This window comes from Diceros bicornis, chromosome 9 (assembly GCF_020826845.1).
Source record: "Diceros bicornis minor isolate mBicDic1 chromosome 9, mDicBic1.mat.cur, whole genome shotgun sequence".
Taxonomy (NCBI): Eukaryota; Metazoa; Chordata; class Mammalia; order Perissodactyla; family Rhinocerotidae; genus Diceros; species Diceros bicornis.
This window is the reverse complement of record NC_080748.1, coordinates 4,156,169-4,172,977: the sequence shown is the minus strand read 5'-3', so window position 1 is coordinate 4,172,977 and position 16,809 is coordinate 4,156,169. Positions and strand designations below refer to the sequence as shown.

At 40.4% G+C, this 16,809-nt stretch overlaps 1 protein-coding gene across 4 annotated transcripts in view; it reads right to left on the bottom strand.

Moving 5' to 3' along the window:
- Positions 1-16,809, bottom strand: part of MPHOSPH8 (M-phase phosphoprotein 8) — a 45,518-nt gene that overhangs the window by 2,895 nt on the left and 25,814 nt on the right. For all 4 annotated transcript variants that reach the window (XM_058547794.1, XM_058547793.1, XM_058547791.1 and 1 more), the window contains 6 exons: positions 12,320-12,445; positions 12,150-12,238; positions 9,681-9,821; positions 8,980-9,066; positions 4,522-4,676; positions 2,377-2,531 (listed from right to left, as the gene is read on the bottom strand). In XM_058547794.1, the coding sequence (XP_058403777.1) occupies positions 2,377-2,531; positions 4,522-4,676; positions 8,980-9,066; positions 9,681-9,821; positions 12,150-12,238; positions 12,320-12,445 (753 nt within the window). The remainder of the gene's footprint in view (positions 1-2,376; positions 2,532-4,521; positions 4,677-8,979; positions 9,067-9,680; positions 9,822-12,149; positions 12,239-12,319; positions 12,446-16,809) is intronic.

The following is a 16,809-nucleotide window of genomic DNA, read 5'->3' as shown; positions in this document are numbered from 1 at the left end:
GGCCACCAAAGCAAAGCGCAGGCACTTAACCACTGCGCCACCGGGCCAGCCCCGGAACAGACTTTTAAACATGCTTTTCTACATTAAAGTTATTTTAGTTTAACAAAAAGTGGTATTTAAAAGTTGCTGCTGCATACATGTCTATGGAATCAAAACCATGGACATTTCTGTGCTACTTGTCTTTTGGTGTGGGTTTGAGTGATTTTCCATTTTCTTCCACATACACTTTTGCCTTTTACAAATTTTCTGATTAACATAAAAAAAAAATCTTATTTTGAAAAAAAAAAAAGCATGAGATTTGAATCTTTCACTCAATATCCAAAATATTCTGCAAGGGCCGGCCCCGTGGCTTAGCGGTTAAGTGCGCGCTCCGCTGCTGGCAGCCCGGGTTAGGATCCCGGGTGCGCACCGACGCACCGCTTCTCCGGCCATGCTGAGGCCGCGTCCCACATACAGCAACTAGAAGGATGTGCAGCTATGACATACAACTATCTACTGGGGCTTTGGGGAAAAAAAAATAAATAAAATTAAAAAACAACAAAACCCAAAATATTCTGCAAGATTAATTTTCTGAACAAAAGCTATACTTATTTTTTAATAATAGAAAATAGATATAAGAGCTCTATGACCTGTTAAACTATTTTTAGCATGATAAAATATTGATCCAGGCCAGTTATAAACAAGAGGAGACTTCATCAAAGAGATCCCCCAAAGAACCATTTGCTTTATTTATTCTGGTCCCAGGACAAAGGGCATGCCAGGCACCTGCCTCTTCCACCTCTGCTTTCAAGCTATTCAAGGCTTGACAGAGTGATTTTGCTCTCCAGCTTTATAATGCACCTTGCCCTGCCTTAGAGCACTGAGTATCAAAAGAAGAAAAGGCCTGCAAATAATGTAGGGACAGTTTCTTCTGTGTCCTTCCCTCTCAGCTCCACTATGAAATAGCAATTGGGACAGAGGCTGAGTACAGTCACACGCCGCGCGACAACATTTCGGTCAACAACCGACCACATATACGACGGTGGTCCCACAAGATTAGTACCATACAGCCTAGGTGTGTGGCAGACTGTACCATCTGGGTTTGTCTAAGTACACTCTATGATGTTCACACAACAAAATCGCCTAACACATTTCTTAGAACATATCCCCATTGTTAAGCAACAGACGACCGTATAAATTTTTTCTTCAGCCAAACTAGGTGTTACATGTGATGGACAGTTCTTAAGAGCCACAAGCCCCTCAAGAAACTAAGATCTGTGTTTCTCAAACTTCAGTGTGCCAAGGTGTCAACTAAGACACGTGAGGTCTGGGTGGGCCTGAGGGTCTACATCTCTCTTAAGCTCCCAGAGCAGGCTGGGGAGACCACACTTTGAGTACAGCTCACTGCTTCAGTAGAGGCCCAACCCAGTTCACCAGCTCCTGCACCACCCAGCAATGCAAACGGTCTACTTGAATAGTCGAAACTACAAACCATGCTTCTTCAATGCCAAGTTCACTGAATACTAAGATGTTATGAATGGCTGTCTTTAACAGGTAGGACTATATTTCCTTTAATTCAGTTTTCATTAATGAATATATATTTTTTAAATGCGTAGGTGGGTTTCTTTTTAACGAAACAAAAAAGCCAGAGCCCAGCTTCCTACTTTCAGGCAGAGAAAGCGTGATCTCCACTTTAGATATGCACCATCTGTGTCCTAGACAAGGCATGGTCATAGTCTTGCCTGCAAAGCACTTATTAAGCAGAGAATAGGAAGCAGAAGATAGGAAGCAGAACTGAAGTTTCCATCTCTTGCTACTAAACTTTACTATGGGGCAAGACTTTTTTTTTTTCTTTTTAAAAGGGGAAGGGGCTGGCCCCATGGCGTAGTGGTTAAGTGCGCGCGCTCCACTGCTGGTGGCCCGGGTTCGGATCCCGGGTACGCACCGACGCACCGCTTGTCAGGCCACACTGTGGCGGCGTCCCATAGTGGAGGAAGATGGGCACAGATGTTAGCCCAGGGCCAGTCTTCCTCAGCAAAAAGAGGAGGATTGGCATGGATGTTAGCTCAGGGCTGATCTTCCTCACAAAAAAACAAATAAATAAAAGGGCAAGACTATTAGTAATAATAAAATTCACGAAAAACATTGATTCTGGGCTTAGAATCTTCGAAGTAAATTTCAGTAAAACTCAAGTGCTAACACAGTGCTCCGTGGACCCCTCTAAGTCACTTGGGATGGTGGATTATCAGCTAGGTCTCTTTTTTCTGTCAGAGTAGCTGTGCTATTAACATATTATACATAATGGAATTTTCTTAAGGTTTTGTTCAAAGAAAGAGTTGTCTAAAAATCAGTTATATTTATAGTGTCGCATTTCAAAATGAGAAAACATAGGCTTACCTTCTGGTATGTTCTGTGGGGGTTTGTAATTGAAATCCGTTGAAAAATCTGGCCCCTCACAGAGACGATGACATGCTATTGGAAAAATGGGTTCTAGCAGAGCAAGCCGTGCTTCAAAGTAATCCCTTATTGTTTCTTCTGCTACTCTTGAAAGTCTAATAAAAGAGTATAGTAAGAGCTGTTAATATTAATGTAGAAAAAGAACCATGAGTCATAAAATTATTAAACTATTGAATAACAGTGAAGCCTTCCCAGATCAACCTTTAAAAAAAAAAAAAGCAACTTTCCTCATCCTGCTTCCCTGCTGTTTTTCTTTGGCACTCAGTATCTGACACACTATATATTTGTCTGCCTTGCTATGTCCTCTCATGGGAATTGAGGCTCCAAGAGCGCAAGTCTTTTCCCCCATTGCTATCTCCATCTCCCCAGCCTTTTGAATAATGCCCAGCACACAGACAGTACCTACTACATATCTGTCGAATGAATGAATGATCAATTTGGACACTCAGAAATGAGAATTCCATTAAGAAATAAATCGAAGAATTGCCACACATACAAAAAGTCTTGTTACAGTACTTAGTTTAGAAAGCAGTCAAATAAATGATTAGTGCTGATTGAGAAAATATTTTTAAGCTATTTTGCTGGGAAGGTAACCAGCTCTTCTGGTCTGCCTGGGATATTCTAGTTTTAGGCGTGTAAGTCCAAAGTCCCAGGAAACTCGTTCGTCACAGTTTTAAAAAAAGTTCAGCATCCCAGGAACCCCTCAGTCTCTGGCCAACCAGGAAGGCCGGCTGCCCAACTTGCTGGCTATCTGTAACTCTTACCCAGGTGAACAGACTGAGATGAGTTCACTTCCAAGGATTCCTTGCAGCCATGAAGGCTGGTCACAGACATGCACAGAAATTACTGATTGGATGAGGCTCCCAGGAAAAGCTGTCAAAATGGGCAGACTCACCAGGGCACATGCCCTTTCTCTGACCTTTGCCTTTTTTGTCTCGTCTGAAATTTACCTTACCTTCTGCTTAGAATATAGGTCCTACACCTGGAATTGGAGTAACCATCTTGCAAGCATGAAGATCCAAGTCATATCCTAAGTATGGTAGATGAGGAAGAGAGGGGAAGAGTGGCTATTCCTGCCCGAGGCTGCCCACCCCTGAATTCCCTGTTATGGGAACAATAAACACCTTATTTGTGTTAGCTACTGTTTGTCACGTTTCTGTTATGTGTGACCAAAGTAATTCTTAAGTGATAAAAAGCTATGAAATTACTTGTATGAACTTCTAATAAAATGATTTAGAATTCATCTGAAAAGGGCTGAACTTGAGTGGATAAACCAATACATCCACACAATGGAATTCAGCGCTAAAAAGAAAAGAGCTATCAAGCCATGAAAAGACATAGAGCATGCATATCACTTAATGCATATCACTAAGTAAAAGAAGCCCATCTGAAAAGGGCAACACTATGGAAATAGTAAAAGGATCAGTGGTTTTCAGGGTTTAGGGGACAGGAGGGATAAAGAGGAGGAGCAGAGGATGTCTAGGGCAGTGAAACTCCTCTCTATGACACTGTCATGGTGGATAGGTGTCATTATGCATTTGTCAAAACTCCTGGAATGTACAACACCAAGGTGAACCCTAATGTAAACGACGGACTTTGGGTGATTATTTGTCAATGTAGGTTCACTGATTACAACAAATGCACCATTCTGGTGGGAGGTTGATAATGGGGGGCCGTGCATGTGTGGAAGCAGGGGGTATAAGAGAACTCTGTACTTTCTGCTCAATTTCACTGTAAACCTAAAACAGGTCTAAAACATGTCTGTTTAAAAAAAAAAGAACTAAAGGTTAAATGGTTTTAAGAAAGTCTTTGTTAGCCACATTAAGGGCGTAACTGCAATTTTAAGGAGATACTCCTAGATAGGACAGTGTTAAGTCTGAAGGTTTCTAAGACCTCAATAACTTGAAGAAAAATAATTCATATACCACTTATTGAATTCATGATCTTTTGAGAGCAAAAACCCACCAGGACTTCTACTTGACAGTCTTTTTCTGAGCAGCTCTACACAGGCCATTCCAGTTATGATGTGTCCACAGAGACATTAGACTCTGTGACTTAACTATGACACATTCACTTCACACTTACGTCTCTAAGTGATTCTTCAGCAAGTCGTACACCAACACGTTGTTACACTGCTTTGCAAAATGCAGCGCGCTGTTTTGGTGCTTAGACAAAATATTGCAGTCAGCTCCACATTCAATCACAAGTCGTGCGATGTCTGAGTTTCCTCTTTTACAGGCCTAAGTCAGGAAAAAGGAGTAATAATTACCCCTACCAGTCACCGCCTGTCCTTTTGTCCACACATGAGCCTGGGAGTTCTTTGTGAAGAGAGATGGGGAAAAAAGCCAGGTCATGCTTCCTGAGTGTTAGAAACTGTCACATAAATGAGAATGGGATGCTCCTTTTACTCAGTGAACAGTACAGAAATCTGTGTGCTACATTCAATTAATTTCTTCCCTGATTCCTCAGGAAATGGGCAACTTTGAAAAAGACGCTTCTGTTTCAAGATAGAAGAAACACTAGGCCTTTCTAAGCTCTATTGCACACTGTGTTCATCCACGTCCTGTGTCCTGTGAACCAATATCTTAGCAGAGGCACCCAGAAGAGAAAGCTTGCCCCTCACTCTTAGAGAGGTTAATAAAGATCCTCCTAGATTATGACTGGGTTAAGTCTCAGTAAACCCGTAAGTTGAAAATATCATAAGTCGAAAATGCATTTAATACACCTAACCTACCGAACATCACAGCTTAGCCTAGCTACCAAAATGTGCTCAAAACACTTACATCAGCCCTACACTTGGGCAAAATAATCTAACACAAAGCTTATTTTATAAGAAAGTGTTGAACATCTCATGTAATTTCTTGACTACTGTACTGAAAGTGACAAACAGAATGGCTGGCTGGGTATAGAATGGTTCTAAGTGGATAGGTTGTTTACCCTCGTGATCACAGGGCTGACTGGGAGCTGCACCTGCTGCTGCCCAGCATCACGAGAGAGCATCGCACCGCACAGCGCTAGCCCAGGAAAGATCAAAATTCAAAATTCAAAGTACAGTTTCCACTGAAAGCATATCACTTTTGCACCATTTTCGTACCATCGTAAAGTCGAAAAATTGCTAAGTCAAACCATCCTAAGTCGGGGACTGTCTGTATTGGGAATCTCTAAAGCATCTCTTACCATCACAAAATAACTTCAAAACTTTCCTAGTGGGTGCTTTACAGGAGACTAATTAAGCATAGACACAAATTTGAATTCAACAAATCTAAGATGGAGCTGTGACACAGTTTAAAGACCTACATCTTTTCTGAAGTAAAAGACCTACGTCCAGGGTTCTCTTCCTGTCTCTGTCACTTACCAGCCACGTGACTTCAGGTTAAGTCCCTTAATTCTGAGTCTCACTGCTTCCATCTGTCCAAAGGGGCAACACTACTTCTGCCTCATAGCACTGAGGCTGAAATTAAATAATGTATCGTAAAGGACCAGGGCCAGGCCAGTGAGCTTTCCTACAAGAACACAGTGGGAGCCTCCAACCAGGCCATCTGGTCTGCTTTAGCACTCAGGACCAGTATTTCTACAGAATAGGTTTCTAAGTTGTGCAACTGCCAGATCAAAGGGCATGCAGCTTTCTGGGGAGCTGACAAACTGCCCTGCATAAGGCTGTAACCCAGCGGGTCTCACCTGGGGCAATTTTGCCCCCCATGGAAATTTAGGCAACGTCTAGAGACGTTTCTGGTGTCACAACTGGGAGCAGGTGCTACTGGCATCTAATGTAGAGGGTAAGGATGCTGTTAAACATCCTGCAATACACAGGACGGTCCTCATGACAAAGAATGACCTGGCCACAAGGTCAGCTGTGGGAAAGCTGCGAAGCCCTGCTGGGACCAGTTATATCCCCAACATCAATGGGTGAGACTGTGGTTTCTCCGCCCTCTCACACTCTGGTAAATGACCAATGTTAATATATATTATTTCCTGAGATGAAAAGGTTTTTATTTCAATTTCTGCAAATCTTTCCCTATGTTTATTTCTTCTAATTCTAAAATTCAATAAAACTTACTATGCTAAATCGTTAAAGCACTTAAAATACTGTTTTTTCAGGAACAAGTACCTAAGTAATTAAAACAAATTAAGCATGGATACTAGCAGCCTAATTGAGATGGTAAAACATGCTTTAAGCTCTTCCCTGGCAAGAAGCAACAAACTCCCTCGACCCACCCTCCCTGTGGGCACTGCCTTCTCCCCTTCTCAGCCAGGCTCCTCCGTACCTGCCACACCCACCACCCACCTCCGCACTCCCGGCAACCACCCAACACAGACCCAACACAAACTCCTCCCCGACGAGGCCACCACTACCCTCTAAAGTGCTAGCTAATGGCACTTCTCAGCCCATCCTTTGACATCTGTGCCCCAGTGGACACTGCCAGCCAGCTCTTCTCTGAAGCGCCTTTTTCTCATGGTTCTCTTGATGTCTCCCTCCTCCTCTTCCTCTTACTTCTCTCGTCTTTCCTATGCATCCTCCTGCCATGTCTGGCCTTTCTTTCCTTTTCAGCTCTCAATGGGTAACCCCATTCTCAGCCCATGACTATAATCTGTGTTGCCTACTGAGGACTCCAAATCTGACACCTAGCCCACACCTCTCTCCTGAGCTAAAGATCTGCACAGGAAACACCTGAGCATTCCTAGCTCAAATGCAGCTGTAAAAAGCTGAGCACCTGTCTCCCCACCCACATCTGTGCTGTGATTTCTACCTCCTTAAAAAACTGGTCTATCTACTTCTGTCTCCACTGTCACTACCTAGCTGCAGACTACTATTATTTCACTTAATTTTAAGACTCTTCCTATGAGTCTGCAAACTGTCTGTCTTTCTAACCAATCCATGTTCCCTACCGTCCTAGCGGCATTAAAAACAAAGAACCATAACAAGACCCAGCCTTTATTCTTATTATGTCTTTCTCCAGCTTAAACCTCGTAATGGCTCCCAATTGCTCTCAGGAGAAATGACTAATTCCTTAGCACGGATGTAGAGTTTTTGTGCTCACTCCCCATGCATACACCATTTATGCTCCAGACCATCTGCTGTTTAGAATGAACAATAAGATGAAGTTTTATTTTTATTTATTTTTTTCAAGGGTGGGGATGTTACTGGAATTGGTCATTTATTTATTTATTTATTTTGTGAGGAAGATCAGCCCTGAGCTAACATCCGTGCTAATCCTCCTCTTTTTGCTGAGGAAGACCGGCTCTGAGCTAACCTCTATTGCCAATCCTCCTCCTTTTTTTTTTCCCCAAAGCCCCAGTAGATAGTTGTATGTCATAGTTGCACATCCTTCTAGTTGCTGTATGTGGGACACGGCCTCAGCACGGCCGGAGGAGCGGTGCGTGGGTGCGCGCCCAGGATCCGAACCCGGGCCGCCAGTAACAGAGCGCGCACTTAACTGCTAAGCCACGGGGCTGGCCCATGATCAAGTTTTAAATTCATGCTCTGAGGTGCCATCTTTGCTCTAAACATATGGCAATAATAGAAACACATAAAAGAAGGTTAAAATTCAAAAGCAGGACTCCTGAACAAAAGAAATATTTCCATGAACCATTTTTTTTCCAAGAAACAGTTGCAAAACAGAAATACAAGCAGTGAGCAAGGTTTAAACCCCATGTGTGGAAGAAGGCTGAGGGGGCAGGCAATCCAGGCCTTTGGAATAACAGAGACTCAATACCAGACTCAGGGCCAGGCCCACTGCTCACTCGCGGCTGGACTGTGCTCCCTTCCTGACTCACGAAAGAAGGTTGAAAAGAGGGACTGCAGACAAACATTGACTTGGGTCAACAGCCCACACAAAGCTGCACCTCCAGAGGAGGGAGTAAGACACAGCCCCAGACGGGGAACTAAACCAAGCCACTCACAGCTCAGTGTCAGGACCTGCTCTGTCCTAACAGCACCATGGGCCAGGAATCCAGAAGCGCCACAGGAACAGGCTGCACCAGGCTGGCCCCAGAAGAGGCAAACGCAAAACTGCTAAACAGGGTGGGGTGATAAAGGGGTGCACGGCAGGGGTGGGGAGGTAGGCTGAAGAGCCTTCCATTCACAACTATCTGCAAGCCACACTTCCAGACACACAGGAAAAAATCTGAGGCTAGGGAGATGAATTCACAATATAAAATAATAATGGAAGCACAGCATACTCGTTTCCACTCCAGGGCTCTGCTCATAGCCTGTTCCAGCCCCGTTTACACAGCCCAGCCCTGCTAACATGTGCTTCGTGTTCAGGACGCAGCTTAGCCACCCGTCATGACCATCCAACCCTAAGGCTCGCCTCGAATCCACAAGACTGAGCCCAGTATGGACTTCTATGTAATCCCTCAGCTCTCCGTCACATTACTGATGACACCAGGCTTTAACTGCTTCTTTGCTGGTCTATTTCTCCTCCTCGACAGTGATGTGCTTGAGTCCAGAGACTGTCTTGTTTCCCATCACATTCCCAGCCCCAAGCACACTGCCAGCTGTGGAGAGACTGAGGGAACGAGCAACACATGTGAGGTATTTACCTTCATTAGAGCGGTCTCACCATTGCTCTGCTGGACATTTACAAAAGCTCCTGCTTCCAAAAGAATAGCCACTGTAGTTAAAAAGTTCTATTAAACAAAAAGAAAAAAGCAAATTTAATTCCCCAAATTCTTTAAGATATTTTTAGCCATCAGAAAAATACTCAGATTCTATCCCAAGCAGGCTGGTGAACACAGCATCCCTGGCTCTTCCCTGTGCAGGTACCCGTGGGAGCTGAAGGCCCCACTGCTCAAGTGCCCGTGCACAGCCACAGACCGTTTTGCCAGCAACCTCAGTCTGAAGTTTAACCCTGGTTTCAACATAAGAACCTCTGCATTACCAATCCTTTAAAAAGACAATATATGGGAACAGTTTAATTATTAACCAAAAGAAACACTTTATTTCAATTAGAAAAGATTTTTAAAAGATCTAAGATTGAAATCAATATTAGCACCTTAATCAGAGGTCCTTTTTCAATATAAATCACTTTCAACTAGATAAATCACCTTTTGAAATGCAATTACAAAGTACTACTATTGATTTAAAAAAACCCATTTATGACAAGTCACAGATGAACTGAAATATGAAATTTTGAAGTTATGTGACTACGTGACCGTTACATTTCACTACAGAAACAGATTCTGTCTTAGTCCGTGGAGGAAATCCCACAAGACAACGCAATGACGCATTTTCAGTCACCTACCTTCTCTGCTGCGTGGATAAGTGCCGTGGTCCCGTTCTTCTGTCTCCCGTTCACTTTGGCTCCTTTTCTGATGAGGAGCCTCAGGAGGTCATCTTGCCCTCCTGCTGCAGCAAGCATCACCAGTGTCATCCCGCTCGAATCCTTCATTAGTTTTGGTTAAGAAAAAATGTCAATGTGTAATCAGAAAAATTTTCGAACTAAGCCTTTTCATCTAGGATGTTTCAATGTAAAATCACTAAAATGCATTGATTTAGCACCTACTTAGGTTTTTCACTAAAACATCCTAATAAAAAATCAGAAACTAATAACTTTTAGAATTTTTTTCATATATAAATGTTACCAAAAAATATTACAACTTCTATGTATAAAGTTCTAAAGCACATCAACACTTCGCAAGGTAGAAAATGAATAGTGAATCTTGACACTATACAAATGGCAAAGGTACTTATCTCACATTTCAGGTCCAAAGTCTCCTTGTGTTCTAGGTGAAACAGGTAAAACTGATACATTCATTATATTCATTTAGTTGGCCCAAAGACATAAGGCTAGAAATGACCACTGGAAGCCACATAAGCCCATTCTATTGATGATAACGTAAAATGAACACTCTCTGGACTAGACAAATGTTGGCCATATAAATGTATTGTTGGGAAGAGAAAGTCTGATTGCTCTCAAGATAAAGAAGAAAACTCAGAAGTACAACACAGGACACTGATACAATTAGTTTCTAAGAGGCTATGGATAAAATACAGAAATTAAAGAAATGTGCTTTGCATAGAGATAAAATTACATAAAGCTGACAAAAAATAAAAAGGTAATTATTAGCTAAAATATTTCCCATCACTAGTTGAAACAAACACCACATGAGGAAACCAAACCATTTATTAAATACCATTTGAGAAAACCAAATTCTAATACAGTATGAGTTAATTTGGCTATAATCTAAAAGTCTGGCACAATTTGCCTGTGTGAGCAATCTGAGGAGCACAAATGTAAGTGCTTCCTGGCAGTAGCACTTTAGAGAGAGGCAGGAAGATCCACCACAACTAAGATAACACAGTGTAACCACTTCCTCTCCTTTGTAAAGTCTCTTATTACTACAAAATGTGTTACATGAAAAAACACTTTTTCTAACTTCAGAAAGTTCCCTGCAGCTCTATACTTCATTAATAAAGACCAACCTACATACGTATTAAAGTAGAGAGAAAAAAGCATCTGATAAAACCCAACATCCACCCCTGAGAAAAACTTAAGCAGCTAAAGGAAGAAAGGACGTGAAGAAAGATAAAGGCTACCCACAAGAAACCAACAGCATGACCAAAACAAAAACTTCACACTGAGACCCTCAAGGGAGAATCCCCATCTAGGTCAGAGACAGAGCAGGATCGCCTCTATCATCACTATTATTCAAAATGGCACCAATTTCACAAGACCAGAAAAGAAATATTATTGGAAAAAAAGGAAACAAAAGTTATTTTTCAGCAGATGACCAAATTCTCTACCCAGAAAATCCAAGGCAAGTTAATTTAAAAATTATCAGAGTAAGAGAATTTCATAAACTGACTAGAGACACCAACACACACACACACACACACACAGAAATCAATAACTTTACTGCACACATGTAATAACCAGTTAGAAAACAAAATGTGGGGGAAAAGATCATAATGATCATAGTAAGATAACTAACAAATTATAAAATACTTAGGAATATATCTAAAATAAATGTGCAAGAACTATATGAAGGAAAAAACCCATAATGTTTGCTTAAGGGAATAAATGAAGAGCTGAATGAATGTAGAGTTATCATGTTCCTAGATGGAAGAATCAAAATCTAAAAATGTCAATTCTCAGCCAAATTAGTCGATATATATCATGCAATTTTAATCAAAATCCCAATAACTGTTTTGAACTGTAATCCCAAAAGATTAAACCTAAAAAATCCACAACAAAATCAAGAAAACTAAAGAAAATATAAAAACGTTTCCTAAGCAAGACAAGACACCCCAAAGTCATAAAGGAAAAGATCAACAGATGTGACTACCTAAAAACAAAAATCCTCTAAGCAATAAAAGACCCAAAAAACCCAAAGCCTAAAAACTAGGAAGAAAGGGTTAATATGTCTGCATACATAAACCCTGATAAATCAGTATGAAAAACCTCAGAAGCAACAGAAAGATAGGTAGTTGCCATGAAACATGAGGGACGACACGAAGACGAGGAGTCACTCACGCTCCTCAAGGCCACAGAGGTGATGGACAAAACAGAGAGCACAGCGGAACCAAATGGTTACTTTAGGGGCTGGAATGACAGGGACTATGATTTTCTACATTATCTATTTCTACAATGTTTGAATTTCATAAAGTGAACATGCATTACCTTTTATAATTAAAAAAAATAAACAAAACAATTCTTTTAAAAGAGTTACTTTACATCTTCCTTTCATGAGATTTTACAAAGACATATTACCTCCTGGTCCAGGTTATATTCTTCATTTGAATTAAGTGCAACCTTCACAGTAATATAATCCCCATTTTTCACAGCATCCCTCAATAAATCTAAAAGGAAACAGAAGATAAATTAGGTTTTATATATCTAGATTTCATGAAAAAGATCTCCATAATTCCAAAACTACTCACTACTTGGAACTGCATCTGCTGTAGCAAAATTCTCATCTTCCCCATCAAGATGCTTTTGAAAATCTTCTAATTTCATCCATTCCAACTGCAAGTCCATGCCCAAACTCAAAATCTGTTGTCTGGCATCTAGAACACAAAAGAACCTTAGTAAGATACATTTTTCTGGATTATAAAACAATATAATGCAGTTTTATTAAATTGTGGTGTCTTAACCAAAACTTTATATACACTTTTACATACGTCATTATGTAACTGAGTCTTTAATTAAACTTCTGGTTTTCTTTGGGAAGCAATACAAACATCCACATCTCGATGTCATGGTGCTTCAAAGGCATAAAGATAAATTGGTAACCTATTGACTGTAAAACAGTGAAATATGAATTTTAAGAACAAGATTAAAAGTAGCTCAGAGGAAGAGAGAAATCACAGGTATTCAGTAAGAGGAATCTCTAACATTTCTTTCTTTGGTCATTCTTCTTAGATATACATTGCTTTCAATCATTTTACGTTAGGTAAAGTCATTCTAAATGTGTAAACCAGATCTCCATGTAAATAAAAGTCACCGCCTATTGATCTTTCCAGACTCAGCTCCAGCTTCTCCTCCTGGAAGCCCTCTCTGCTGAGTACCCCGCCATGCTTCCACAGCACTGAGGGCTGTATACTGCCCATCACATCACCAAGCAAGTGCAAGCTGCTTCCCTCATCTGTCTGATCCATGGGCTCATTAACACTTGCGATGGACATGTCATCCCCTATTGGCAGTGCAATAAATGAGATGTAAGCATAACTCACTGGAGAGTAACTCAAAATGACTATCCTATTTTAAAAAGTGAAAAGCACAAATATTTGAGTTAAAGGATTGTCACCTAAAACCAACTCCTTAAACTACACAGATGTGAGGCAGTTAACCTTGCCACAGAAGTGAAGTTTGTAAAGAGATGCAGAAGGAACTTTTTCCAAAGCTCTGAACTCAAACACTTCTCTGTGCTACCTCCGAGAGCATTCCATCATAGAAAACAGCACAGCCTTTGCAGCTACACATCCTGGATCTGAATCTCAGCTCCACGTTAGCTGTATGTCTTTGTGTAAGTCACATAACGTGCTGTACCTCACTTTCTGAATAACATCAGTAGTGGTAACAGTAAAAGCAGCTAACATTCAGTAAGGAGTGTTAAATTATTTACATGAATTAATACATTTAATTAATTTAATATACAATAACCTGTAAAGGGATACACATTACAGATGAGGAAAGCAAGGCTCCTACACACACACCAGTAAGTGAAGAGCCATATTTGCACTGAGAAGTATCTGAGTCCACAGCTGGACATCCCCCCACTGTAGCGCAACACCAGAGTAATAAAGAAAGGTCTGAGAAGCAGGACAGATAAACTGAGTTCATATAAACTGAGACAATACCATCTAATTTACAGGACTGTCATGTAGAGCTACAATGTCAAAAGGGCTGTGCTACAGCTCAGATTTCTGTCTCTAATGAAGCCAACTGGTTCAAAATCCTATGCTCATTCCTACCAAGTACTGGATCTTGGATCTTGACTCAGCATTTGGTAGTTTTAACTTTTTCTATTTTTAATAAAAACTCAGATATAAATTAAAGAACGTAGGTAATGAGGTGAACATCTGTGAATGTGGCACTGCCTTGAACAGAGAACCACTCTAGGGCACATGGCTAACTCACTTCCACCCCATGACAACCGACCACAGCAGTACATCATGTACATCCAGCACTTGGGTCTGTCTGTCATTCACTTTCATTTTTTTAAAGTAGTATTGCTATAAATACAGGTAGCCTAAAAAAATCTACAGTTAGTTTTGCCTGTTTCTTGGCTTTATAAAAATTGGTATTTGACTGGGCTAAGGGATGCCCAGACAGCTGGTAAAACATTATTTCTGGGTGTTTCCAGAAGAGATTAGCATTTGAATCAGTAGACTGAGTTAACGACTCTTCCTCTTCAATGTTGGGCTGACATCATTCAATCCTTTGCCTTGCTGAGGAAGGGGGATTTCTCTCTCCTCTTGAGCTCGGATGTCCATCTTCTCCTGCCCTAAGACATCAGAGCTCCTGGTTCTTGGGCCTTTCGACTCCAGAGCTTACACCATTGGCTCCATTGTTCTCAGGACTTTGGACTCGGACACTACCAGCTTTCCTGGGTCTCCAGCTTGCAAAGGGCAGATTGTGGGAGTATTCTAAACCTCCACAACTACACAAGCCAATTCCTCACAATAAATCTTCTTTTATATCTCTATCCTATTGGTTCTGCTTCTCTGGAGAACTTTGAGTAACACAGTATCACACTGCATTATTGTCTACAGATTTTGGGTACTAATCCTTTGTCTTTCTGCCCTTTTTAATGGTAACTTTGATGAATGGAACTTACTTTGTAGTCAATTTCATCATTCTTTTCTTTTATGGCATTTTTTTGTGTCTTATTTAAGAAATCCTCTCCTACCTCCAAGGTCATACAGACATGATCCTTTATCCTCTAAATGCCTAATATCTAACTGTCCTCTTTATATTTAAGGCCTTACTCCATCAGGATTTGATCTTCATATATAGTGTTTCTTCTACATGGATAACCAATTATCCTCACACCATCTATGAAGAGCTGATCCTCCCTCATGGATCTGTGTTGCCGCTTGTCCTCTATCCAGTTTTTATTTTTATTTATTTTGTGAGGAGATCAACCCTGTGCTAACATCTGCCAATCCTCCTTTTTTTTTTTTTTGCTGAGGAAGACTGGCCCTGGGCTAACATCTGTGCCCATCTTCCTCCACTTTATATGGGACACTGCCACAACATGGCTTGCCAAGCAGCGCGTCAGTGCGTGCCCGGGATCCGAACCAGTGAACCCCGGGCCACCGCAGTGGAGCACGTGCACTTAACCGCTTGTGCCACCGGGCCGGCCCCATCTATCCAGTTTTTAGATCTGAAAGAGTCTTATTATGAGGTCTCTACTCTGCTGACTAGCACAGCTACCTTCCCTGTGCCAAGTAAATACTCTGTCTACTGCTATAGTTTTATATATAGTCATGCGCCGCTTAACGACGGGGACACGTTCTGAGACACTCATCATTAGGTGTTACGCAATTTCATTGTTGTGCGAACATCACAGAGTGTACTTACACAAACCTAGATGGTGCAGGCTACTACACACCTGGACCATATGGTACTAATCTTATGGGACCATCTTATACGCAGTCCTTCACTGATCGAAATATCATTATGCTGTGCATGACTGTAGTAGGTTTTGATTACAACTGGGATAACCAGCTATGCCTTTTTCTTTAGTCTTCCACATAAATTTTAGTCAGTATTTGTAAATTCCATGAGAAATTATGTTGAGATTTTGATTGGAACCACAGTGACACTACAGACCAATTTGAAGAGAATGACAAATTTATAAAATTATATTTTCTATGAATAAAAATGGTATAAATTTTAATAACTTTCAAGAAATTTTTATAATTTTCTCCACACGTCTTACATATCTTTTTGAAATACATTCTTAGCAATCTTTTAAATGTATTTCTATCAAAAATTATCTTTTTAAAATTACATTTACTATTTACATAGAAATATATATAGAAACATACATTATATAGAAATACATATATAGAAATGTAATTAATTTTTGTATACTGGTCTTATATCCACCTTGCTGAACTCTTAATATTTCTAAAAATTTATTTATAGATTCTTTCAAGTTTTCTACATGTATTATACCATCTGATAATAGACAGCTCTTTTTTGTGGGGGAGGTGGGGCTTCCCTTCCAATGCTTAGGTCTTCCATTTTTAATTGTCTTACTGTGCTGGGTAGACCTTAGCATAAAGTTGAAAAAAGTGGCGATAGAAGGCATCCTTGTATTATTTCTGATTTAAAAGAAATGTTCCCAATGTTTCACCATTACAAAAGATGTTTGCCAAAGGTTTAATGCTCCTTATTGACTGAGAAAGCTCCCTTTTATCCATGGTTCGCTAGGTTTTGTTTTTTAAAAACCAAGACTACTATTAAATCAATTTCTTCTTTACTCACTGAATTCCTAAGGAACATCCAACTTGATCATAAGAGGTTATGTTTTTACACATGGTTAGATTCAATTTGCTGTTTTGTTTGGCATTTCTACATCTGAGTTCATGAGTGAGCTTGGCCTGTCATTTTCCTTTCTTATACAGTTTTTGTCTGGTTTTGGTACTGAAGCTATAAGGACTCACAGAACGAGTTAGTGTTCTTTGTCTATTTTTAAAGACCTTTTTATAAGTTTGGTAAGCTTTTACACATGAAACCATCTGTGCCTGGTGTTAAATTTGTAATGCTATTTTAAATTACTATTTCATATTCTTTCATAGTTAAAGACTATTCAATTTCTATATTTCTACTTGGATCAGTTTTGTTAAACTATATTTTTCCAAGAATTTCCCCAATTTATTGCTTTTTCACATCTCATAGAATTCTTTTATATTTTTAA